The sequence below is a fragment of the Chinchilla lanigera genome, unplaced genomic scaffold, assembly GCF_000276665.1.
Source record: "Chinchilla lanigera isolate Chin_1 unplaced genomic scaffold, ChiLan1.0 scaffold00050, whole genome shotgun sequence".
NCBI lineage: Eukaryota > Metazoa > Chordata > Mammalia > Rodentia > Chinchillidae > Chinchilla > Chinchilla lanigera.
In genome coordinates, this window is record NW_004955451.1 from 5,961,736 (window position 1) to 5,988,004 (window position 26,269).

At 46.9% G+C, this 26,269-nt stretch overlaps 1 protein-coding gene across 1 annotated transcript; it reads right to left on the bottom strand.

Annotated features, from left to right (window-relative positions):
• Positions 1–5,037: 5,037 nt before the first annotated feature.
• Dgke (diacylglycerol kinase, epsilon 64kDa) lies at positions 5,038–26,269 on the bottom strand (the record flags this gene model as incomplete). The annotated part of the gene is given in 11 exon segments (XM_005394069.2): positions 5,038–7,538; positions 8,172–8,283; positions 8,840–8,967; positions 11,525–11,596; positions 12,456–12,569; positions 14,050–14,101; positions 14,706–14,863; positions 15,335–15,478; positions 17,423–17,542; positions 19,638–19,797; positions 25,804–26,269. Coding segments are annotated over 11 exon segments (1,728 nt in total). The 3' UTR covers positions 5,038–7,334.

Below are 26,269 nucleotides of genomic sequence, written 5' to 3' on the forward strand. Positions count from 1 at the left end.
CGCTAACCGCACACTCACAGGGACAACAGAAATTGGGTTTGTGAGCGGAATGCTCTGCCTGAAATTGGTTCACAGTCAAATGCTCTAGAAACGTCATGCCACTAAGTCCAGGCCATATGGTTCTGTTTGTACATCCCAGGTTACACAATGTCCTACTTATCTTGAAATACTGGGCTGTCCCTTCCTTATCTTGTGACCTCTCCCTCTGGCCGCGTGGTGTCCCATGGGTCCGGAGTCCACGGCCACTACCTGAGCCATGGCCACAGGGCAACCTTTGCCCCTGACAGATGGTCTTTCACCAAATGAAGGCCGGGCCTCTGCATCGCTTAGTGAAAGCTTATGTGTAAGGAAGAGAGAAAGTCCCTGCAGCTAGGCCCCCTCCCCTGCTACAGGAAGTGAACGTGTTTCTTTTTTTTGGTACTGGGGATTGAACTCAGGACCTCACGCTTGCCAGGCAGGCGCTGTACCACTGAGCTAAATCCCCAGCACGAACAGAATGTGTTAAAGCGGAGCTGAGTGTGGTAGAGTGCACCCCTGGGTGCTATGTGCACGGTGAGGATTTCAGGCCAGCCTGGTTTAGTAATTTAGTAAGACCCTGTCTCAAAAGAGAAAAATGGCCGGGGATAGCTCAGTGGTACAGCACCCCTGGGGTCAATCTCTAGTACTACCAAAAAAAAAAAGTCACGCTAAAATGAAGGCATCTAGTACACCAGCCAAAGGTTCAGTGGATGTGTGCTAAAGCTAAGAAGCTGGTTATGAGAGAACTTTCCTTGTGAACTGCAGTAGCTTTCACAGCTGTAGAATTCATGTTTAAAATTACTGATCAAGGGCCAGGGATACAGCTCAGCCACATAGCACCTGGGTGGCAGGCGTGAGGTACTGAATTTGATTCCTGGTACCCCCCCAAAATAAAATAAAATAAAACAAATAAAATAAAATAACTGATCGAGAAATCACTGGCCTTGGACCAGGTGTGGTGGCATGTGCCTGTAATCCCAGCACTTGGGAGGCTGAGGCAGGAGGACTACTATGAGTTCAAGGCCAGGCTGAAGTGTATAGTGAGACCTTGTCTCAAAGAAACCTCAAAGCCAAAAACAAGTCAAATCACTGTCTTTGACACCATTTTGTTGCATGCAATTGATCAGTGGATTTTGTTATTCAAAAATTAAAAAGACTTCTCTGGTTAACGTTGAAAAAATAAAGTTGGACCACAGTTTTCCTCTAATATATAATAAAGTAGTCGCATGTCACAAACTCGTGTGAACCCTGGCTCACAGCTGACCAACATAAGCCAGCGGAAGCTCAGCGGACGGAAACACCTCCTCCCGCTTGCTGTGGTGCTCTCAGGCACTCAGTCCCCACAGAGCGCCGGGGCACACCGCAGGAGTCAGTCAGCTGCCAGCCAAAACGTACAAACTACAGTTTGTGTAAGGTCTGCATTTCTGTTTAACCAAAATCAGCTCTTGGCACGAGGCTGCGTCCTGAGGCAGCGCAGTCTGTTTTCCAGCCCCAGGGCGCCTGCCTTCCCGCCCAGCTCCTGCAGGCCTCTGAGGTCGCGTGGCCGGGTGGGCAGATGGAGCTTAGGTAAGGACGACCGAGGCGCAGGCGGAGCAAGTGACCTGCCCGCTGCTCACCAGCGAGCGGCCTGGGCTTGCAGCTCTTCGCACACCGACTCGTCCTGCTCCGGTTACCGCCCTGCTGAGCCGGGCCAGGCTGCAAGAACGGGGTGTGTGTGTGTGTGTGTGTGTGTGTGTGTGTGTGCGCTACACAAGCCACACAATATACATTTCACATTTTCCCCAAAAGCGTCTAACCCAGAACTTGCCGCACAGTATGTCTGCGCTGTTTGTTGTAGACCAAGGACCATTTGGCGGAAACGATCTCAGAGCTGTGCGTTTTACCGCGACGGTGTGTCAAAAACAACACGAGGCTGTACGTTTTAAGGTCTTAAGTGCTGCACTGTTTATTAAAAACAAGCGAACATCTCCAGCATATCAAGTGCTTCGATTCGCGTTTCGGTCGGCAAGGACCGCAATGCAGACCCAACACCAGGAAAGTGAGCAGCACGGAGAGGTAAGGGCGGTAACCGCGGCCACCGGACGGGAATCCCGACCCGCGCCCTCCACCGCAGCCCCGGGGCAGACCCGCAGGGCTGGGCGCGGCCCGAACACCCGGGTCACCTCTCCCAGCTACAGCCGCAGCCGGCCGTGCCCGATGGCTCTCGGCCAGCCTGCTCATCCCTCAGGACGTCCTCCTGTCTGCACGACGCCCGAGGAGCAAGCACAGCCATCTCACCTCCCAGCTGGACCGTTTCGTCATCCGCCAGTCACCGAAAAGTGCACGACAGACTTTCCCGAGACGGCTGTGGGCGGGACAGGCTCCGCGGCACCGTTGCCAGAGGGCTGCTCTCCGCAGCTGCAGCGCTCAAGTCTGAGAACTCCGTGCCTGAGGGGCCTTTCCAGAGCTCCTTCCCCAGAGTCTTGGAATGTTCCTTTCTGAGACCGACAAGCCGCCTTCGTCGACGGTATTGTCAGGTCCACCGCACTAAGTATGTGTGTACTTACATAAAAATCAAATACACAGATCATTTCCATACCAAAATTACACAGGAAAAGAGGCTAAGTTAGGTGCTTTACTATGCAACAAAATGCCCTTAAAAATTGTGAAATGGCCAACTGGTCACATTCCAAGCAGCAACTGAGACCTCCACAGTAGTCCTTCCAACAATGAACATGAGCTGTCTGAAAATGTGCAATCAAAAGAAAATCGTACAGGTGACAAGAGTCATTAAAGCAGTGGTTCCCAAACCCTTAAAAAAATAGAAGCAGCCTGGTGTGGTGTGCACACCTGTAATCCCAGCACTTGGGAGGCTGAGGCAGGAGGATCACCGAGAGTTCTAGCCCAGCCTGGGCTCCATAGTGAGTTCAAGGTCAGCCTGGACTATACAGCAAAACCCTGTCTCAGAAATAAAAACAAACAAACAAAAAAACAGGAAGAGGAGAATCACTTTTAAACAGAGGAAGTGTTTTAGCTGCTGAAATCCTGAACTGCATCTGGCACACAGGGGCTGCAGGGCCTAAAGGAGGCGAAGAGGAGGAGGGGGGAGGAGGAGGAGCCTCCCAGGCTCGTGCCCCTTGGTGCGAGCACCGGGGTCCCTTCCAGCCCCACAGCAGCTGCACGCCACTTACAGACTGCAGCTCCCAGCCGTCACACAACAGCAGCTGCGTCAGTTGGGCCAGGACGAGAGGGCGTTCTCAGTCTCCGCAGGAGCTCGGTTTGGGGGAAGGTAGCAGTTAGTGGTGAAGGAAGACCAAGCTGAAGATGCAATGAACTTAATTTTCCTACACGGTGTGCCCCCGGCAGAAGCTGTAGGTGAACGCACGAGGCCACAGCGGCAGTTTCACGTTTCAGTTTCAGTTTCAGGGGCGGCAGAACTGTCTGCGCGCCGTTAACAAAAACCGGAACTCCTCGCCCGTCCCGGGGGCGGCGGCTCGGGGGTCGCTCCGCCGCCTGCCTGCCTGGCTCCTTTTTTTCGTTGTGTTTTTTGGAGACAGGGCCCGCTAGGGAGCCCAGGCTGGCCTCAGAGTCCCGGCGGCCTCCGGAGCGCGGGGGGCCAGGCGTGGCCCCCGCAGGGGACGCGGGAACCGGGGGACAGAGCCGGGGAGGGCGGACGCGCTCGGCTTAAACGCGAAACCGCAGCTTGTTCGCGTCGCTGCCAACCTTACCTTCCGCTGGACTGGGACAGAATAACAAAACTTCAACAAAAATTTCTATTTTAAAAAGAAGTCCTACACTCCACTGTCCTAAATTGGATGAAAACTTTAAAACAAAAACAGCATTTCTACATATAAAGTGCAGGTTCCTGCCTCGGTGTTACCAGTGCGAAGGAAAGCTGCCCCAAGCTATCACCTATTCTACCGACTTTTTTGTCCAAATTGGGTATTCAGGTCTACTTTAATCTGTCAGTTACCAGAACCATTAAAGTTTTCCAGTGAGTGCAAATTAAAAGCCCTATTACATACATTAGCTACTGTTTTAGTTTCTATTACAGACACAAATTACTTTTCTCTTGACATGCTGGTAGTATTCATTTTTACAGTGCAAAAAGGACTGCAGTTTTCTGAGTCACTGTACATTTTACGACTCTAGACAAATGTACTTCAAAGAGCAAATACTGTATTTTTTGACACACCCTAAAAAAATAAAGACAAATAATTTTGACTATAAAATTTTTTATAAACAATAGCCACATCAAAGGTTCACAGCTGGTACGCAGTTGCAGAAAACCTAAAACACTTAAATTATGTCATCTTACTAGGCAACTCGTATTCTAAAACACAAGGCCATTTGACTTCCAACAGTGAAAATTATTACCTAAAAATTTTTTTAATCAACTAGAATTATCACCTAACGAGCTGCCAGGTTTTCATTATTTAAGCCACTAAGTTTACTGCAGTTAGGAACATACTAGGGCAGTTAAAGATGAGGGAAATGTGGAAACAGGTAAGGAAGTAAGATTTGCTTCTTATATTTCTTCCTGAGAATGTAGAAGTTATTTAATATCAAGACTATTTTAAATGGAAAAATCTTACAATAAATTATTTTATAATGTACAGAATCCCCGGTAATATAAACAATTATTACCCTAATATATAACTTGCGAACATGAAGTCTTACAAATTGTATTCATTGAAACAAGGCACATGCCTGTATATTTATCAGAAACGCTGGGTAAATAGTACCTATGAAAAGGTAGATGAATTTTGCTGAAACAAGATAATATCACATTTTGTGACACTGAATTTTGAAGTAACTTTCCTAAAGAAAAATCAGGTCTGAATGAGTGAATAAGGCAGTAAACTTCATGAAAGGTCAGCAGGAAAAAAAAATAGCTGGGTGTGGTAGCGCACACCTGGAATCCCAGCACTCAGGAGGCTGAGGCAGGATTTTTGGTGCAAGTTCAAGACCAGCCTGGGCTACAAAGTGAGCTCGAGCCCAGCCTGCACTGCACTGCACAGTGAGACCCTGTCTCAACAAGACAAAAAAAATCACCAAAATCCTCACCAGATTATAACTGAAAAATCAGTGTTTAAATAAATGAAGGCATTCTACATTAACCTGTTCTAAAGCCAGTGTAAAATGTGGTTAGAGTAGTTTTAGCAATTAAAAAAAACCTATGTAGTTTTTCGGTTGTTTTAAGTCTTATTTCCAAATTAACTATTTCCTTTGTTTTCACTACAATTAGCAATACAAGGTATAATATAGCCTGCAGTAAAGTGAATACTGTATTTATGAAATGTGTTTTCTGTAACTATGTTGATTACGAATTAAAGGATAAATTTCATTTTACTCAAAAACATGATCGTCCCATAAAAGAAAATTGACAAAACTCTCCCACCACTTCCGTGTGCAGGTTTCCTACTGTGAGATGTGTATGAATAAGCTGAAAACACACGTGGGGACAAAATTTGTCAAATCCTAGAATTCAGCATCACCTGTGGAGGCCGGGGATATAGCTCAGTGGCACAAACGCCTGCCTGGCAAGTGCAAGGTCCTGAGTTTGATTCCTGGTGCCCACCTCCACAAAAAAAAAGTGTCACCTGTGGAGATCTGGAAGGAGTCAATCTAGCAAAATAAAAGTATCCTATATGATGTACTGGGTATGGCATACATTTACTATGTCGTTCTTTCAAAACATGGCCTGGGTCTGAGGTGATTCAAATTGAAGTTATGGCAATTCGTGGGTGACAGCGTCATAACAGACCCTTAAGAGAGGTAATGGTGGGGAATACATACTCATGTTCCAGAGAGTACAGTAATTTCACCATGAAAGGTCACCAAGCTCACAAGGGCTATCTGTCAGAAAAACTCTAGGCTGGACGCCCTCGGTGCGCCTGGCTGACAACAGCAGGAGCACGCCCTCTAGCGGGCGGCGACGGAACCACCCTTCCAGAAGTACTTGGCAACTGAGGGACAAACGGCAGAGAAAACACAGCCTTTAGTCCTCCAAAAGTGAGTAGGGGGTGCTCAGTAATTTTCATGCCCCCCCAAACACTGAGGAGTGAGAGCATCTTGGTGGTATGTCTGTCAGGAGAAATGAGTTAGGATGTAATTATCGGATGGGCAGTAGCAGTTGCACAATTTATGTGACAAATTCAACTTATTAAATAAAGCTATGTCATACCAGTGTAAACTCTAAACACAAGTCTGATGCCACAATAAATAATAAATAAGTTAAAAATATATCTCTCTCTTACTTTAAAATAAATATGATATAAACATTTTCTCAGAGGCTTCTGCCCACTTACCTTCCCCAAGGGGTAAGATATAAAAGACTACTGTATTCCAAACTACCACAAGACTACTGACCCTCGAAACCACGACTCCACTTCGACTTGTTTGGAGCAGTTCATCTGACTGCCCACTTTCATATATACACATATCAATTTTTTTTCTCCCCTTGAGTTGTGGACACTGTCTTTTAACCAAAAGAGAAGTTGGTGAACTATCCAGTCTGGAACCCGTAACTTTCAATCCAAAGTGCTCTGCATGTTATTTTAGAACAATCCACCCAGCTGGTTCTCTTTTGATACAGAAGATCCCGGGCTCGAGTGTAGCTCAGCACTTGCCTAGAACCTGCAAGGATCTGGGATTCATCCCCAGCACCACAACAAAAGGAAACTGGAGGTCTCGGACACTTTCAGTTTTGTCTTTCTCTTATATTCCTACTTAAGCGGTTTTCTGGAAATCACTTCGTAGGGACTCACTCGTTTGGGACACAGGAAATCCTCAGGGGCACGCTGCCACAGGACGTCCAGCGCTAAGCCTAACGGGTAACACGAACCGTTTCCTTTCACAAAGAGCAAACTGATTTTTAACATGGTACGGCGCCACCACTGTAAAAACGGGGACGGAAACGATCTTGCTCCCCGCACCCTGTCCATCCAGTGTGTGCTAAGGAATAAGGAATGACGGTGCGCGTTTCAAGGAGACCCCACTCTCACAACACAGCTGTGACATGTTTTTTTCGGTACCAGGAGCTGAACTCACGACCTTGCGCTTGCCAGGCAGGTGCTGTGCCGCTGAGCTGTATCCCCGGCTATAAAAGAATTTCATCTTCATGCTTTCTGTAGCTTTTTCAAAGTCAGTTACAGATGATCTAAGTCTCTTGCTGAGAAAAAACTGGTGTTTGTAAGAACTAGAAGTCTGGCCGTTTGGGGAGTGTGATGGACATGAATGTGTACCCGGCATAAGACGAGTGCCGTGGAAAACCAACAGCTGGCACGGAACCCCTCCTCCTGGGTGATCATGCGTCTGTCTGCGCGGACGGCACGCTACATCTGCACGTCTTCATCCGTGTATTCAGCCTCCTTTACATCCTCTTGGTCCGAAGCGCTGGAGACATCATCGTCCGTCTGTTCTCCCGAGAAGTACAGCATCAAAGCGTGTGTCTTGTGCGTTATGGTGACAGTGCAGGGCCCCTGGGCCCACGGCTCCCCGTCCACCTGCATCGGCATCATGGAGCACTTCAAGATCAGCTGGTGGCAGGAAACAACAGAAAAAAGTCAGCCGCAGGAGAGTTCAGAAAGTCTTTGCTAGTATCACTGTGAGCACTTATTCCTGCCGCATTCTGTTTACTAAATGGGGTTTTCTGGGAGACAGGATCTCTCAAGGCTGGTCCTGAACTCACTATGTGGCCCAGGCTGGCCTGGAACTCATGACAATTCTCTTGCCTCAGCCTCTCGAGTGCTGCGATGACAGGTGTGTGCCACCACTCCCACTATGCATTTTGGTTTTTGAAAACCAATCTGAATACATCCTTTTTTTTGGTCTTTTTTGGACACAGGGTCTTGCTATGCAGTTCAGGCTGGCCTTGAGCTCACTTTGTAGCCCAGGCTGGTCTTGAACTTGCAATGATCCTCCTGCCTCAGCCTCCCGAGTGCTGGGATTACAGGTGTGCACCACCACGCCCGGCAGAATATATCTTAATTCATGGGTTGTTCAGGGATTCTCTTTCAGTGGACACTTTGGTTCTTCACCTGGACTGAGGACTCTCTCCTGTTTCCTCCCCACCCGTACGAGCCCCCGGAGCAGTGTACCGGACAGGGAGGGCCACAAACTGAGAGGAAGGGCCTGGCACGCCTGCCTGTCCGGGCACCTGGTTCACCTACCCGCACTGTGTGTGCTTGTCCTATGCGGAAAGGGTTTGCCAGCTTCACTTGAATTTGAGCGCAGTGGAAAGACCCGTACACTCCAACAACTTCCAGCAGACCATCATCATGCCTAACGGAGGACCATGGGAATACGGGTTACACGGTGTAAGATCACCTCATCCATGAGATGGCAGTTCCTTTCGTAATTTTTTCTTTTCTTTTTCTTTGTTTGAGTGAGGGTCCTGCTATGTAACCCTGGCTAGCCTTGAACTCATTATGTAGCCCAGGCTGGACTTGAACTTGCAGCAATCCTCCTGCCTCAGCCTCTGAGTGCTGGGATTATGGGCTAATTTTTTTTTTTAGTACTGGGGACTGAACTCAGGGCCTCTTCACAGTGCTATACAGCAAGCCCTTTCTAAACTTTTATTCTGAGACTAAGTCTCCTTAAGTCGCTAAGTTGCCCAGGTGAGGCTTGAACTTGCAATCCTGCCTCAGCCTCCTGGAGTGCGGGATCACAGGCGTGCGCCAGGGCAGCTGCTTTCTAACACCTGGGGGCCATCAAGTTATTAAGTGTCTGTATTCGTGAAGTACACAGAACAGAACCCCTGATGGCAAAATATCAGACTTGGGAAGAACAGCAGGGGGCCTTAAAGCAAAGTGACAGAAAACAGCGCCCAGGGGCACACCTGGCCAGCGGGTAGGTCTCGTCTCCCATCCCTTCCCAGAGCCGGCAGCCGCCGCCCCAGTAGCCAATGTTGAGCACGATGATGCCTTCCAAGTTAGGCAGTTCCACTTGCTCGCCGTCCAGCTCTAGCTTTAAAGAAATGCAGACGGTCAGTTACTACAGGGTGCACTATCTGCAGACATACCCATCCCAGCTCACCCCGTGTCGGCCTCAGGCTGGTGGTCTTCTCACGGCCGGCGGCCACCTCCTCTCCTCACTCGGGGCAAGCTCACCCATCTCCAGAGCCTCTCTGCGGTCCTGGGGGTCAACCAGAGGGCTCTGCACATGCTAGGCAAGCACTCTACCCCTGAGCTGCGACAAAACACTGTTAGCATCTAGTTAAGTTTGCCAGGCTGGGAATTTACAGTTCTGCCTCGGCTTCTCCAGAAGCTGGGATTATAGGGCTATGCCACCACATGCCCTAGAGCTTTGTTTGTTTTGTTTTGTTTTGTTGAGACAGGGTCTTGCCTTATAGCCTGGGCTGGCCTCAAACTCAAAGTTATCTCTTATGCCGGGTATGGTGGTGCTCACCTGTAATCCCAGCACTTGGGAGGCTGAGGCAGGAGGATCGTTGCGAGTTTGAGGCCAGCCTGGACTACCAAGTGAGTTTAAGACTAGCCTGAACTGCATAGTGAGACCCTGTCTCAAAAAGACAAAAAAAAAAAAAAAAAAAGAAAAAAAAAATCAAAGTTATTTCCTGCCTCAGCCTCCTGAGTACCGGGGACTATAGGGGTGCACCACCACACCCCACTCGACAGCTCTACTTCACTAGTGAACTGCGTCACACCTACGAATCCAAGTGCCTCCAGAACACTTGCCCACTGTGCCATCTAGGATTCCTGTGTACCAGTGTCAAAATGACACCTCTCCGCAGCCTGCTTCCTGGGACACAGCACAGCCCCGGCCCTCGCCCAGGAACCTGCGAGTCATCCTCCACACCCAATCAGTATAGAAATGATGGCACTTCTGTCACTCCAGACAGCACCTTAGCGGCGGACCTTCACGTCTTCCCTCCCACGTCCCCGGCCGGCCCGTCTCCTCTACCTTTCCCTGCCTCTTCTGTACCCCTCCCGGGGCACCGGGGCTGACACCCAGCACACGCCGTCCCCACAGTGTGTGCTCAGTGCTTGCTTCTGCTCCCCAGGAAATGCGGGTTCCTGAACGCGCCTCTGCGGCCCGGCCGCAGTCCAGCCGTGCAGCCCCAGCTCCCGCCCTATTCTCCCGGCAAGCCCGCTCCAGCCTGAATGCTCTCTCACAGGCCGCACTTCCCCTGCCCCTGCGCCCTGGGCACATGTTTTTTCTGTCTTTTTTGTTTTTGGTACTGGGAATCAAACTCATGACCTCAAGCTTGCCAGGCAAGTGCTTATGCCACTGAGCTACATCCCGGCCCTTTTTTGTCTTTTTACACATGTGGCTCTAGCCTAGCCAATCTTGTCTTCCTTCTTCACTCAGCTGATGCTTAACTCTCAGACTCCAATTTCTCAGTCCTAGAAAGGCTTCCTACTACTGTCACTTTCCCAGACTGTCTCTGGGGTTTCATGTTCCTCTTACTTATTCCTATATACACGCACTTATCCTATCTTTTCATACTGAGCTGCAATATGCGTGAAGTATCTTTTCCCCCTCAACTGTAAACTTACAGCAAGAGATTTATCTGTTTCTGCAGTATCTGGGACAGTGTCTGACTTTTTTCGGTCTGTTTTTGAGACAGGGTCTCGCTATGTATCCTAGGCTGGCCTTGAACTCACAGTGATCCTCATGCCTCAGCCTCCTGAGTGTCAGGGTTAGTCACGTGCCACCACACACGACGAGTACCTGGTGTTTGTCGGTGACTTCACAAGCAACTTGTGTATGAATTAAATGTTCAGCAAAAAAATAACAGTGCTATACACCTCCCCCCACCAATACCATCAAAGCCCAGGAAAAGGGAAGCAGATCAAGTGCCGCGCGGCTCCCCAGAGGCGTCAGCTGAGAGCGGCCCAGCTGCTTCCTCGCTACTGCACACTCAGGCGCCTCCCCCCGCCCCCGGCCGCACTCTCCCGAGCCGCGCACCAGCTCGCCCCTTCTTGTGTTTCTCCTCCTATGTCTTTGCTGCTACTGAACATTACAGACTCTTTTTGGAAACAAGAAAGCAACATACACAAGACTGCCACGTCACGATGTCAGGGCTCTTGCGGAGATAAGCAGTAGCTAATATTCTGTTCTTACTATTTATATGTTTTTGTATTCTGGTATGCCAGAGAGATACCTCACACAAGTCATTTGAATTAAACCTTGCTTCTAAACTTCTGAGAGCTCATGCTGACTTTGGCACCGTACGCCGTAACTTTAAATTTTCTATCGTCCAGCGCATCAGTTACACAGGCTCTGGAGTTAGATAAACCTGGGCTCTGACCCTGACCACCCAGGCCTGGGGGCCAACTGCGTGAATGTGCGCAAATGGCTGTGTACCGGGAATAGAGTCACACTTGTCTCGGAGGGCTGGGGAGAGAATGCAGGGATGATGTGTACAAAGCACTCACCGAAGAGCCCGGCACACAAGTACATGCTTCAGTTACGTTAGCAAAATATGTTGACAGAAACTGCGGTATTGTTATTAAAAATCCTAATTTAGAAATCATCTTTAGAAAAAGTGTTAGTAGCTTACCTCAACTTTTTTATTCAAATCTTTACATTCTTGTACTAAACAATCTTTGGTTCCATAGAACAAATAAACAGCCTATGAAAAATGAAAATAAGATATTAAAACAATCCCACCAACTTTGCAAATGTGAAGGAGAATGTAGATAAATGAAGCGAACATTTAGTAATCACTCTTGAATACAAAAAGAACTGGGCCGGGGATATAGCTCAGCGGCACAAGCGCCTGCCTGGCAAGCATGAGGTCCTGAGTTCAAGTTTCGGCACCAAAAACAAAACAAAATAAGAAACAAAAAAAACCCAACAAAAACACAGAAGTACTGAAATGTTAATTACTAACTATAAATAGCAATATTCATTGCCGTCAGAACTATATTCATAAAAGCGAACCATTTTAAAATTTGAAGCATTTGTAAAACAGAACCAGTAACACAACCGTTTTACATTTCATTCTCACATGTTGTTGCTCAGTCACCAAAAGCCATTAAAAAAAATTCCCAAACAAGACTTCCACTCAGGGACGCGGCGGCACCAGAGCAGAGGCGACGGGCTGCGCGCTGCGGTATGCGGGCCGCGCCTCTCCTGCCTCATCCTCCTCGCGGAGGTTTTCCAAGCTGGTGAGTATGCTTTCCTATTCATGGTTCAACCAAACACTCACTTTGCCTAAAATCTCTTTGCAACTTTCGTTGTCCTTTAAGACTTTATTTCATCTAGCCTCTACCTGAGCGCAGTGTGTTATGAGACACTCTACCTTCCGACTCGCAAAAACCTGCTAGTAACCTACCCCGAAGGACAGGACAGCCCCACCCAGCACGCAGCGCGGGCGTCTCCGTGAGGCCGGGGGGCCCACACGGAAGAGTGCTGCACACACGGCAACTACCGACTTTCACCGACCGGGCCTCGGTGCCGAGCCGGAGACGTCCCTTTGCCCCACTCACCTTATTAAGAATTCTGCTGCAGAACAGAGACGGGGCCTTCTCACGGTGAGCGTGGAAGTTCAGCGCCATGAGCGCGTCCGGCCCCACGGAGAAGTAGTTGTTCATCGTGAACTCCTGGGGAGAGGGCGGGGTGAGCCACGGCAAGCCGGCCTCCCTCAGAAACACGCAGACCCTCACCTCGGGTTCCTTCTGAGGGCCGAACCCTTTCTCTGTTTACTTCCACGCGGCTATTTTATACCATCTGACGAGGCGATGAGCAGCAGGATGAGCAGCGGGGCTCCACTCCAGGCTGACCGCACGGGAGCCACACCCCAGCCCGCCCTGAGGGCTCAGCTGCTCCCACGCGGCGCCCGCTGCGGCTGCCTCGGGCCTTCTTTGCCACCCTCGGGCTCTCTGCCTCTACCCCAGGCTGCTGCTGTCCCCCTCCTTCCCTGAGCTCATCTCGCTCTCCCACTCGCCAAGGCGCCTCAGCCCTCACGGCCAGCTCTGTTCTGGGGCCCCGAGCAACAGCCCTGCGGCCAGCTTCTCGTTCCAGCCTACACGGCTGTTCGGGCCGAGGACGCTCCCGATCTAACTCCCCTTCTTCCCACCAAGCCTGAAACTGTCTCTGCCTTGGTTCATGTCATTTCCACACACCCACTCCTAAAAATGAGAAATCCAGTAGTAATACGTATTTTCTCTCTGCCCCTTACACCCATCAATTGCCTAGTCTCGGCCAGCTCTAACTTTGAAAGCTGTCGGAACTGTCCTCAGCCCAAAAGTCCTCTTGTTTCTGCCCTAGTCAGGCTCTTATGCCACTTTCACATTATCTCTAGGGACACACACACACACACACACACACACACACACACACACACACACACACACACGCACAGGCTGGCTTTGAACACACCACAGAGCCCAGGCTGGTCTTGAATTTGTGATGATCCTCCTGTTTCAGCCTCCAGAGTGCTGGGATTATAGGAATGTGCTACCATGCCTGAAGAGAATCTTTTAAAATACAGACGTGGGTAGGGAGTAGCTCAGGTGGACAGCCAGCAGCAGCGAACAAAAACACTCTCTGATCTCTGTACTATTCGCTAACCACGCTTCACACTCTCCGGCAAAGTCCTCTGCTCCCTTCTCCACTCATCTAAGTTGTATTTACCGTCCAAGGACCAACTTTCTTGTCACCTCCTCTGCAATCGTCTCAGCCAGGCAGAACCAAGCGCCCTTGCACCCCGCTCTCTCACGGGGTCCTGCTTTAGAGACCAGCTAGTGAGGCAGGCACATGGGTTTCTTCTGCTCCATGCCCAGCCCCCCCCCCCGCTCCTCCCCCCAGCTGAGCCCCAGGTCCTGGTAGACCGGGACCACTGAGGCGCTCCATGCCTGCTAGAACTGCTCAGTAAACGAGGCGTGGTGGCGCATGCCTGCCATCCCAGCACTTGGGAGGCTGAGGGAGAACTGCCATGAGTTCAAGGCCAGCCTGGGCTACACAATGAGTCTAGCCTAGCCTGAACTATATATTGAGACCCTGTCTGAAAAAGTAAAAAAATCTCCCCCAAACCCCAAAAACCAAAAAAAACTACTCAGAACCAAAGCACTGAAAACATACCTTGGGTTTTCGTAGGTTGTAATATCCTTTATTGGTGACCTGAACTTTCCACCTATAAAACAGAAGTTTTAAAAAAAATTAGTACTGTTTACCAAAGTACCTGTACTCTGGAAGCCCAACAGATGGAAGTTTTTCTATTAAAACAGCATTTGAGAAAGTATCCACGTCCAAGTAAGCTTGCCAATTTTGGGGAAGTGTTCAACATAACTTAAAACTTTCAGGGGCTGGGGATTCAGCTCAGCGGCACAGCGCCTGCCTGGCAAGCTCAAGGTCATGAGTTCGATTCCTGGTACCGGGGAAAAACAACAACAAAAATCTATATATAGTCTTTTACATTTAAATTGTTTCACTTTAGAGCTACACAAAATTTCATTCAAAACCAAGCTCACACTCTCTGTTATATACATATCTAATTCTCTCTAATACGTATATCTATATATGTTATATATAGAGGTATATATAATATATATAACTTATTTTTTGGTCTTGAGAGACAGTTTCACTATGCAGTTCAGGCTGGCTTTGAAGTCACTTAGTAGCCCAGGCTGGCCTTGAACTTGCAGCAATCCTCCTGCCTCAGCCTCCTGAGTGCTGGGATTAGAGCCAAACAATATTCTGAAAACACAAGAAACAGACTTTTTGGCAAAGTCCCTTACCGATCTAGTTTGATTCCATCTGCTTCCATTACATTTCTTAAGACCTGTGCAACTGGGATTTCTCCAGCATAACCTGCACCCCAGCCCAGAGTATTGGACAGATCGTTGCCTGTTCCCAGAGGCAAGACTGCAACCTGTGGAACGTATTTTTCTTGTCCCTGGAGTAAGAAAGATACAGTTCAGACTTCTCTCTCTGGACTAGTTGTAGCATCATAATTTTTTTTTTGGTCTTTTTAAGACAAGGTCTCGTTATGCAGTTCAGGCTGGCCTTGAGCTCACTTTGTAGCCCAGGCTGGCCTCAAATTCCGGAGTGCTGGGATTACAGGCATGCACCACCACGCCTGGCTGCGTCATAATATTTTATAAAATGTAAAGAACAAAGCAATACACAATTAAACTGTAGGCTGTGTTAACTGCTTAATTACATGCTTATACTATTCAAAATGGCAGTGTCTTCTACTATCTACTAACTACACGAATAAAAAACACTGTATATTTTAGAAATGCTCCTGCAGTTTTGCTGCAGACAGAACCCAGGCCATGCGTGTGCTGGACAGCAGTGGCCACCAGCCAGGCCCTGCACCACTGAGCAACGCTCCAGCCCCAGTACAGTTCTTAAAGGTGGATACCTTAATCTTCATCTCGTCAACTGCGTCCAGGACCCAGCCCACAGTACCATCCCCTCCACAAACCAGGACCCGAGCTGAATAACAGGGAAGGAGAGTACAAATTTGCAGGGCTTTGATAGGAGGAGTTTTGGTTACATCAAAAACCTAGAAATGAAAGAACAAGAAAAAAATTATTTTTATTCAATGCTGTCCTCAGCTGAGGGGGAGGACTCTCCTGTAGCTGAGTTTTTTTTTTTTTTTTGTCTTTTTGAGACAGGGTCTCCCTATGCAGTTCAGGCTGGCCTTGAGCTCACTTTGTAGCCCAGGCTGGTCTCGAACTCGCAATGATCCTCCTGCCTCAGCCCAGTGCTGGGATTACAGGCGTGCATCACCATACCTGGCCGTAATTTTTTTTTTTATTTTGTGGTGCCTGAGATAGATCAAACCCATGGTCTTACATGTACCACTGAGGTACACCTCCTGGCCTACAGTGGCTTTTAAAAAACTACCATTAGTACAAGTTACTACAAATATATGGGAAACAGTTTTGCAAAAATAAAATGACAAAAAAGTGTCAGGCCCCTTAAAATCCATAAATGACTCTAGAAAAATAATTTTTTTTTTGTTTGGTTTTTTTGGAGATAGGCTCTTGCTATGTACTTACAGCTGGCCTTAAGCTCACTATGTAGCCCAGGCTGGCTTTGAACTCACAGTGATCCTCTTGCCTTGGCCTCCACAGCTCTGGGATTACAGGCATGCATCACCATGCCTGCCCTGGGAAAATGATTTTATGTGACAAAAATACGTCAGTGTGGTGGTGCATGCCTGTTATCCCAGCATTCTGGGAGGCTGAGGTAGGAGGATCTCAAATTCAATCCCAACCTGGGAAACATAAGAGACTTGGTATAAGCTGGGTGTGGTAGTGCACACCTATAATCCCAGTCCTCAGGAGGTTGAGGCAGTGGTAGCCAGCCAGGGCTATAAAGTGAGTTCAAGGCCACCCTGAACTGCATAGAGAGAACCTGTCTCAAAAAGAAAAAAAAAAAAGAGAGAGACAAAAGACATGTGGTGCTAGCTATTTATTTGTTTATTTATTTAATTTTATTTTTTGAGACAGGGTCTCGCTATGCAGTTCAGGCTGGCCCTGAGCTCACTTTGTAGCCCAGGCTGGTCTTGAACTCGCAACAATCCTCCTGCCTCAGTCTTCTGAGTGCTGGGATTACAGGCGTGCGCCACCACGCCCGGCTGGTGTTATTTATAATAGTACAAACTGGATAAATTATGATATATGCACTCCATTATTTTAGTCATAAGATATGTAGATATATAATTACTATGACTTTGTTGCAACAGGGAAAAATATTTACATTATTAAGGAAACAGTATGCCGGTACGCACATTTTATAGAACTGTTTTTTGGTCTGTTTGAGACAGGGCTTCCACTATGCCACAGTTTGCGCTGGTCTTAAACTTACTTTGTAGCCAAGGCTGGTTTCAAACTCACAGTGATACTCCTGTCTCAGCCTCCAGAGTACTGGGATGACAGGCAAGCACTGGAATATTCTGTTGCTTTGGTAAGATCCTTCCATACCTCTCTGCAGTCACTCCCCAGGTCTAGCTCCAACCTCAGGCAAACAATCTACTGTCTCCGCTGATTCACCCTTTTGGGAGGTCACACACTTGGAAGCGTACAGTATGTGGTCCCTCGCACTCAGCATAACGGTCTCTGAAGTTCATGTACTGCAGTATGCAGCTGGCTCCTTTATGTCACTGAGAAATATTCCACCGTATGGGTATATTCTTTATCCTCTTACACCTGACGGCAGTTGAGCTATTTCTACTGGCAGGTTACTATGAACAATGTAGGAACATGTGCAAGCAAGCCTGTGGGACGTGTGCTCATACTCCCTGGGAAGACTCCTGGAGGTGGGATTGCTAGGTGATTCGGTGTCTGTTTCTCCACACATCTGAATGGCTTAATCCTTTTATAATTGTTCTTTCCCATAACTAGGTGATTAGTGACTTAAAGCACTAGTAAGTATTGCATTTTAGGGACAGAAGAGCTAAAGTGAAGATGAATAAAGGAAGGAAAGTTTTCTCTTTAGTTACCTGGACTGGATTTAATAAGATCCTAAACTCTCCCAATAGTCCTTCTCCCATGTTAGTTCCACTGCGAGAGTTGGCCAGGATTATTAATGGGGTCCACTGCTTTCCAAACTTGGATGCTAGCTGAAAAAAGTTAACATAAATGGAAAGTAGTTAGTATTTCAGAGATGGCAAACACAACATATTTTTATTCTTTGATAACAATCATGCTATAATTTACTGAAGTAAGAACTATGCCAATATAGCAAGCAAATCAAATAATTCTAAGAATGGAAGAGGATCTTAGAGATTAAACTTCCACCTAGGCCACTTGTAATCCCAGCACTCAGGAGGCTGAGGCAGGAGGATCACTGTGAGTTCGAGACCAACCCGGGCTACAAAATGAGCTCAAGGCCAGCCTGAACTGCACAGTGAGACCCTGTCTCAAAAAGACAAAAAACACCCCCAAAAAACAAAACAAAACTTCCACTTAATGTAGGGTTCTCTTCTACCTTACTCTAGCTAAGTCATCTCGCACATGCTGAGGTGGTCACATGAGGAAGGAACTCACTAATAAGACAGCCCATTCAACTGCTAAATCAAATTAGTAGAAAGTTCTGACTTGAGTTGAAAATGTGTCTCTCAGTAACTGTCATTCACTGTTCTAATTCTGCTTCTAACTCCACCCAGAAATCATTTATTTTCTCACTAATTGCAGGGCTCAAATACCTGAAGTACCACAGGTTGAGTATCCCCGATCTGAAACGCATGGAACCAGAAGTGTTCCAGATTCTGGTATACTGGCACATACATTATGGGATTATCTTTTTTTCTTTCTTTCTTTCTTTTTTTTTTTTAAGATAGGATCTTATTATGTAGCCCGAGGCTGGCCTTGAACTCAGGGTAATTCTCCTCTGTCAGCCTCTGAATCAATTTTTGGGATTATGCTTTCACAATGAATTCAAATAAGGGGTTATACATAAAAAAATATCACATTAAAGTTTAAATCCCAGCACTTAAGAGGGCAAGACAGGAGGACCTTCAAGAGTTCGAGGCCAGCCTGGGCTACATGGTGAGTTGAAGGCCAGCCTGAACTACACAGTGAGACCCTGACTCAAACTCCACCTCCTAAATTTTTTTAGGCAAAGTGATGCATACGTGTAATTTCAGTATTGGAAAATGAAGCAGGAAGACTGCTGGGAGTTCCAGGGCAGCCCGGACAACATATTGAGTCAGCTTCTCTCTCTCTAGTAAACCCCCCCAACTCAAAATTTAAAGTTCATCTTTTTCTTGTAGGAATAGCAATAAAGACAACACTGAAGATATAAATTCTTAACTTGAAAAAAGTATAATTTAATTGTAAAGTAAAACAGTTCAATTATTTTGGCATGTTCAAGTATGAAATAAATGTGTAAAAAAAATTCCTTGTTTTTTTGGGGGGTGCGGCGCAGTTCTGGGGACTGAACCCGAGGCATTCATACTGAGCTCCTGCTTAGCCCTTGGGACTCATGAAGTGCTCAAGGTAGGACGTGAACTTCTGACCCTCCTGCTTTAGCCTCCCAGAATGCTAGGATTATAGGCGCACACTGCCACACTTGGCTAAATCTCTTAAATCTTTACAATTACTCTTTAAGAACTGGCTAAAGACTGAGAGACATATTTACACCAATTTTCACACACACATGTCCGTAGTGCAAGCCTTGCCAAAAACTTCAGTGTTTAAACAGAGGGTCAACACCAGCAATTTAGAGATCACTAGGACCTTTCCAATTTCCCTTTATGCATGAGAACTCAAGAACCAAAATCTGTGACACATCTCTAGGAACTGGGTAGGATTTCATGGGTTACCATAACGATATTTTATATCTCCCTTTGGTGTTCATCTTCTGTCCCCCCCCCCCCCCCCCCCCCCGTACCGGGAATTGAACTCACGACCTTGTGCTTGCCAGGCAGGCGCTGTGCCGCTGAGCTAAATCCCCAGCCCCGGTGTTAACCTTCTATTTAAATTTATTTCTGGCCCTCATCTTTCTTTTTTTAAAAATTGATTCATTTAATTTTTATTTTGTTATTGGTATACTTTAGATATACATATTGATCACATTCATCAGACAGAGGAATTTGTACCTGTGTATGACATATCTTGCTTCTTTTTTTTCCCATTCTCCTCCCTGATTTTTGTCACATACTGTTCAACAACTTTTTAAAAATTAATCACATAAGAAAAACAAGCTCTAATTACCACTTCATAATCTGTTTTCTTGTTCTTACGCATCTGGTTAATGGAAGTTATGTAACTCGGGGGAATGATGAGGTTTCTAAATTCTCCAAAATCACACTTCTCATTCTTTAAGCTATTTTTCATGCACTCATCATGGACTGTTTTCTGACACCAAATGCACCTGAGGGAAGGAAGAAACAAAAATCAGGTTATTTTAAACCATGATCTTACTGATTCACAAATCATCATCTGTCAAAAGCTGCAGCAGAAACTTCATCTACTGAGTATGAAATACGACAAAGACACGCGTCTGTTTCCGACAGTGAGAATGGAGCTGAAAGGTTTCACAGAATTTGGTGGCTCAGCAGTGCTCTTCAAGGGCGGTCTGGCGCCCTGAGATCCTTCAGGGTATCTGTGAGGTGCAGGTCGTTTTAATACTCCTGGAAACTATTTCGCTCTCATTCTCTCAGAAGTGCGCAGCGCAGTCTCCTGGGAGGCAGGTGTATGACATGCACTGCCAGAACCCGGATATACCAGCAGACAGGTCAGCAGCAGCTGACCTCTTAGTCAAGGAAACGTGCAAAAGTGTGCAACAATATCACACTTCTCACTGTTTTCATAAAAATACATTGTTGTTTTAAAAAGCAATAAATATTCGAACGAGTTTAGCTTTTATAACATGCTAAATATCAATGCGTATCATCCATGGAATCAAATGCTAACCCTAAGCAATGGGTGTCCCCTTTAGCTGTTTGCATTTCAGCTGAAATACTTGTGTGCGGCCTATGGAGCTTGCTGCCTAAATGCACCAGTGACTGACTAGGCTGTGAAGACCTCCTCAGGTCCAGCTTGGAAATCTCTAAACTTGGAACGTAAGTAAAACAGTCTAATTCCTTTTACCAGTTGATGGTTATGTGTTTGTTTCTGAAATACAGGTAAGTACATGCACTCAGATTTGCCTGTGTGTAAGAAGCAGGGAACAGGGCTGGTAAGGTCTGGGGTTGCTATTATTAATCTGCTAAGCATTTAATCCACTGACAGAGAAGGTAAATCGGACTGGACAAAGGCAGGCCATCAGAAAGGAATGGTTGTAAGTAATGTTTAAAAAAAGACGGGTGTGGTGATGCACACCTGTAATACTGGCACTCTGGAGGCTGAGGCAGGAAAACTGCAAATTCTAGTCCAGTCTATGCAATTTAGCAAGACCCTGTCTCAAGATAAATAGTAAAAAAGGGGGTGGAGAGGTAGCACAGTGCAAAGACAATTTCCAGTTCTGCAAGACAAAACCAAAAGATAAACACTCTTGCACCTTGAGGTCCACTCTCTGGGCTTTCTTTTAAAGAGTTCTTTTCTCTTCCTGATACTCAGATTTGTCAAATACTTACTGTTCTTTGCTTGAGACCCATTTATTGCTAAAAAGTTCTACACAGATGTGTTCAGGGAAACCTGCAATGGAGCTTGCATAATAACGTCTGTTGATACTTGCTTTCAAGTTGACGTGAGAAACTACAACGGACAGTCATACAGCTACATGTAAGGCCACCATGCACTGGTGACTGTTAACTGCATAGTACTTTATATATTTTTTCTCAAATTACTGCCAATATATTCACTTACTCAGGGGAGACAGGGTTAAATCTTCCCATAAGCTTTCAAGCTGGGTAGGCCTAGAGATACTGATCAGCCTAACTTCTAGTATCCACATTGCACAGGTAACCACATCCTGCACGTGACGACTCCACAAACATGCCTGAGGGGGCAGACACAGTCTGAGGCGTCACAAGGTTTCTTCTTCAGGAGGCGCTGTCCTTGTATGAGAAAACTGGTGTTCAGAGAAAGGCAGAATCTAGCTTCAGCCGCCTGGCACAGGTCTACACAACGATGGTAGCCTCACGAATGCCTCTGTTGTTAAGCTAAAGCCAAAGTGCTTACTAGTACCGTTTGCAATCCTGATACCTATTCTCTTCACTTATCTTGTAACTGGTCTTCAGTTTTGCCTAGAATTTCTCCTTTCTTCTTTCCTTCCTCCCTCCCTCTTTTTCTTCCTCACCTTCCTTCTTTCCTTCCTTTCTTTCTTTCGAGACAGGGTCTCACTTTGTAGTTCAAGCTGGTCTTGAATGTATTATGTAGTTCAGGCTGGCCTCAAACTTGCAGCAATCCTGTCTTGGCCTCCCAAGCGCTAGGATTACAGGTGTGTGCCAACACAACTAGTTAGGTTTACCCAGATTTCAAAACCAATGGAAAAATATAGTTTTAGCACCATGTTACTAGGTGATTGCTGCTTTTTTTTTTTTTCCTGGTACTAGGAAGAGAACTCAGGACCTTGTGCTTGCCAGGCAGGCACTTGTGCTGCTGAGCTATATCCCTGGCCCAAACTAATTTTATTGGTATTTTTTGGTTGTTGTTGTTTTTTTGAGACAGGGTTTCACTGTGCAGTTCAGGCTGGCCTTGAGCTCACTTTGTAGCCCAGGCTGTTCTTGAACTTGCAATGATTCTCCAGCCTCAGCCTCCGGAGTGCTAGGATTACCAGCGTGCACCACCACACCCAGCAGGTGACTGCTTTTGATCTTTTAAAATCCTTTTTATTTTGAAAATGTCAAACTTCCAGAAAAGTCAAAGTGTCCAAATTTGGAACGCAGTGGACCGCATTCCTAATCCTGGCCAGCTCTTGCAGTGGAACTAACATGGCAGAAGTTAGGATCATTGTTGTGTAGACCTGTGCCAGGCGGCTGAAGGTAGATTCTGCCTTTCTATGAACACTAGTTTCCTCATACAAAGACTACTTCTAGGAGAAGACTACTGGGAGAATTTAGGATCTTGTTAAATCCCCTTCACTCTGATCCTTTTATCCCCTTTCTTTTTGAGGTGCTGGAGATCTAACGCAGGTTCTCAGGCATGCTAGGGCAACACTCACCAACCAGTGAGATACACTCCCAGCCTGATTCTTAAGATGTTTTCCTAAAATCTGCTTTCTGTATTTCAGTATAAACTCATATTCTGCCCAATCATTTGAAAGTAAATGGCAGACACTGAGTTTACCTTTCAATATTTCAGCAAGTATTTCCTAAACTTAAGGATAGCCTGCTTGCTTTTAAAAATATATTGCTTTAAAATGTTTTCCAATAAACACCGGTATGCTTACTACCTACAGTCTAGCACTGACACCTTATTATAATTGCTTTGCCACATTTCCATGCATCCCTATCTAATTTCTGGTATAGCTCCAAGACAACTGCAGATATACGCTGGGCGCTGCATGCCTGTAATTCCAGCACTTGGGAGGCTGAGGCAGGAGGATCGTTGTGAGTTTGAGGCCAGCTTGGGCTACAAAGTGAGCCCAAGGCCAGCCTGAACTACATAGCGAGACCCTGTCTCAAAAAAACAAAGACAAAAAAAAAAAAAAAAAGAAAACTGCAGATATAAAAATACTTTCCCTAAATATTGCAACAAGATGTTTAGAATTATTTGTCAACAAGTTTTTCTCCTTCACGTAGAATTATACATAATAAAATGTACAAATATACACATTTGGTAAAATGTGATAAATACATTCATGTAACTAAAATCCTTATCAAGACATGGAACATAGCCGGGCACAGTGGCACATGCCTGTAATCCTAGCTCATGTGACCCTCCTACCTCAGCCTCTCAAGTAGCTGTGATTACAGGTGCGTATCATGGTGCTTGGCTCTGCTTCAGTACTAAAAAAAAAATATTTTTTCTGAGACAGGGTCTTGTTATGTAGTTTCAGGCTGGCCTTGAACTCATAGCAATCCTCCTGGCTCAGCCTCCCAAGTGCTGGGATTTCAGGTGTCACCACCTTGGCTTCTGCTTTAGTTTTTAAAAATAGTTTACGGAGGAAAACAAAATCTGGCAGCAATGTTTATTATTTCCCCTAAAAACAGCTGCTGCAGGAGGCAGCTGAATTATACATGAATTTGAGACAGTCATTTTTGAGAGTCACACTAGCACGGGGTTTGCCAAACTGATCTTGTGAATAAGGTTTTGCTAGAACACAGCTACGATCATGCATTTACTTTTTTTGAGACAGGGTCTCATGGTGTAGTTCAGAATGGGCTTGAACTCCCTGCGATCCTGCTGCTTCAACGTCCACATACTGGGATTACAGGTGTGCGCTACCTCGCTAGGCCATGGCCGTTCATTTACATACTGCGTTTTGGTTTATGTCTCCATCCCTCCCCAAAGCCTCAGGTGCTCAGGGCGGGGTTTCTGGATGCGTGACTGGATCACAGGGTGCTAGAGTTAGATGTGAGGCTAAGAGGTGGGGTCTGGTCAGAAGAGGTGGCCCTGGGGCTTCACCTGGCAGGGGTACCTCCCTCCCAGGATCCTGCCCTGGCCCCTTGTGCAGTGGCTGTCACGATGGAGGTAAGCAGCTCTCCCCCCCAGCTGCCCGTGGATGGAAACCTCTAAGAACATAAACCAAAATAAACTCCTCCTTTAAGTAGCCGGTGTCAGGTACTGTGTTCCAGCCAAGGGGAAGTAACTGAGACCTGCGGTCTATGCCTGGCTTTGTACTAAGCAGGGTTTAGTAGTAACAATAGGCCCAAGGCTTCCTGAAGCCTAAAGTTCTGTACTTACTTTTCGACTCTTTACTTCTGCGAAGATGACTTAGTACCTTTCATTATTTCAGATACTTAATATAATGAATAAATGTATTATAACTGAGAAACATAAAATTTAAGGTCATAGCCAAGACAAAAGCCAGTAACATTCTTCTACAAGTCAGAAGCTTTGTTTTACTCATCTCAGTGTATGTAGCAGTAGAAAAGAGAAGGAATGTAATGAAGAAAAAATCTTATAAAATAAAAAAGCACTGTTGGGTGTGGGGGCGCATGCTTGTAATTCTAGCCCTTGGGAGGCTGAGGCAGGAGGACTGCTACAAGTCTGAGGCTAGCCTGGGCTAGATAGTGAGTTCAATGTCGGCCTGAACTACACAGCAAGACCCTGTCTTAAAAACAAACAATCAAGGCACTAAGTTCCTTCTCTCTTCCTGAGAAACAGTATTACAGGGAACTTTTTTTTGGTTGTTGTCTGTTTGTTTGTTTTTGTCATTTTGGAGATGGTCTCATGTGCAGTTCAGGCTGGCCTTGAGCTCACTTTGTAGCCCAGGCTGGTCTCGAACTCGCAATGATCCTCCTGCCTCAGCCTCCTGGGTGCTGGGATTACAGGCATGCACCACCATGCCCCGCTAAAATAAAATTTAAAACAACATACTGACATAACAGTGCTCATGCTAATGGAAAAAGGTTTTTTTTTTTAAGTAAAAAAACTAAAAAGTAGCTTCCTATCTAGTCCCAGTTTTCTGGTTCAGTTTTGACTGATTCATTTATTTTTTGGTAAGGGAATCAAACTCAGGACCTTGTGCTTGCCAGGCAGGTGCTTATGCCACTGAGCTATATCCTTGGCCCTATTTTTTTTTCTAGTTCAGTTTTTAAACATGTTCATGCACCTCTCTATCTGTCAGCAATAAAACTTATCATGAAGATTTCAGAATCCTAATCTGAGGGCTAGAAATCCTGCAAGCCAGTCCTATTCTACCTTCCATGCTCTCAACCGTGGAGAAAGAGCAGATGATAGTGCAAAGCACTCTTTGCTATTTCAGACAATCTGCAATAGAAATGTGTTGTCCAGAGGGGAGGAAAAAGCCGCTAAAGTATTCTTGGTTTAACCAAACTCACTTATCTAAGATGCTGCACATCCTGAAAAACCATCTGCCGAAGGAATATTCCTTCCAGGGTTCCTCCGGGGTACGTGTCACTGAAGCGCCAACGGCTGTATTAGCAAAGGACACGTGAAAGTACTGCCTTGCAATGACACTTTCACGGCGCAAAACCGATGATGAATCGGTTTTGTGGCTGAAAAGTTTGTCTATATTTCATTTTCCTTTAAAATGGAGAAAGGAGAGAGACAGACAAAGAGAGAGACCATACAGTGGCCAGGGGGCAGGCAGCACTTAGGGACCCCTGGATGAGAGTAAAGAGCCAAGTTTTATGACCCCAAAGAAAAGGCTGGCTGAGGACTGCAGGCCAGAGCACCCTCTCGCTCAGCACAAGACTCCTGCAGAGCCGCGCCTTTGCACATCGCAGCCGCGGAGGTCCACAGGCCTGCAGCTGAGGCCGTCCGCGGAGAGGAAGGAGGGCGCTGCAAGTCCCCACAAAGGCCGTACCTGTGGTCGCAGAGCTTGGGCTGCGTGCCGCACTGCTGCTTGCAAACCACACAGTAGCTGCACAGGGGCACGTTGCCGCGGATCCAGTGGTGGGGCATGGCGTCCGGGGCCCTGCTGTCGCCTTTGAGCATGATCTCCTTGCACGGGAAGCGCTTGTCGGCCTTCTTGAGGCAGCCCTCGTCCACGCGGAGGCCGCAGCAGTCGCAGAAGGCGCCCTGCAGGATGTGCTGCGCGCACACGCAGCAGTAGGTGGGCTGGCTGAACAGGTCCGTGTCGCGCCAGCCGTGCTTGCTCTTGCGGAAGATGTCCCTGCGGTGCAGCTGGCGCCGCGAGCGCTGGAGGCTGCACCAGAAGGTGATGAACACGGGCAGCAGCACGGAGCACAGCGTCCACAGCACCAGGTGCTCGTCGGCGAGCAGGCCCTGGGCGGGCGGGCCGGGCGCCGGCCGCCCCTCGCCGTCCATGC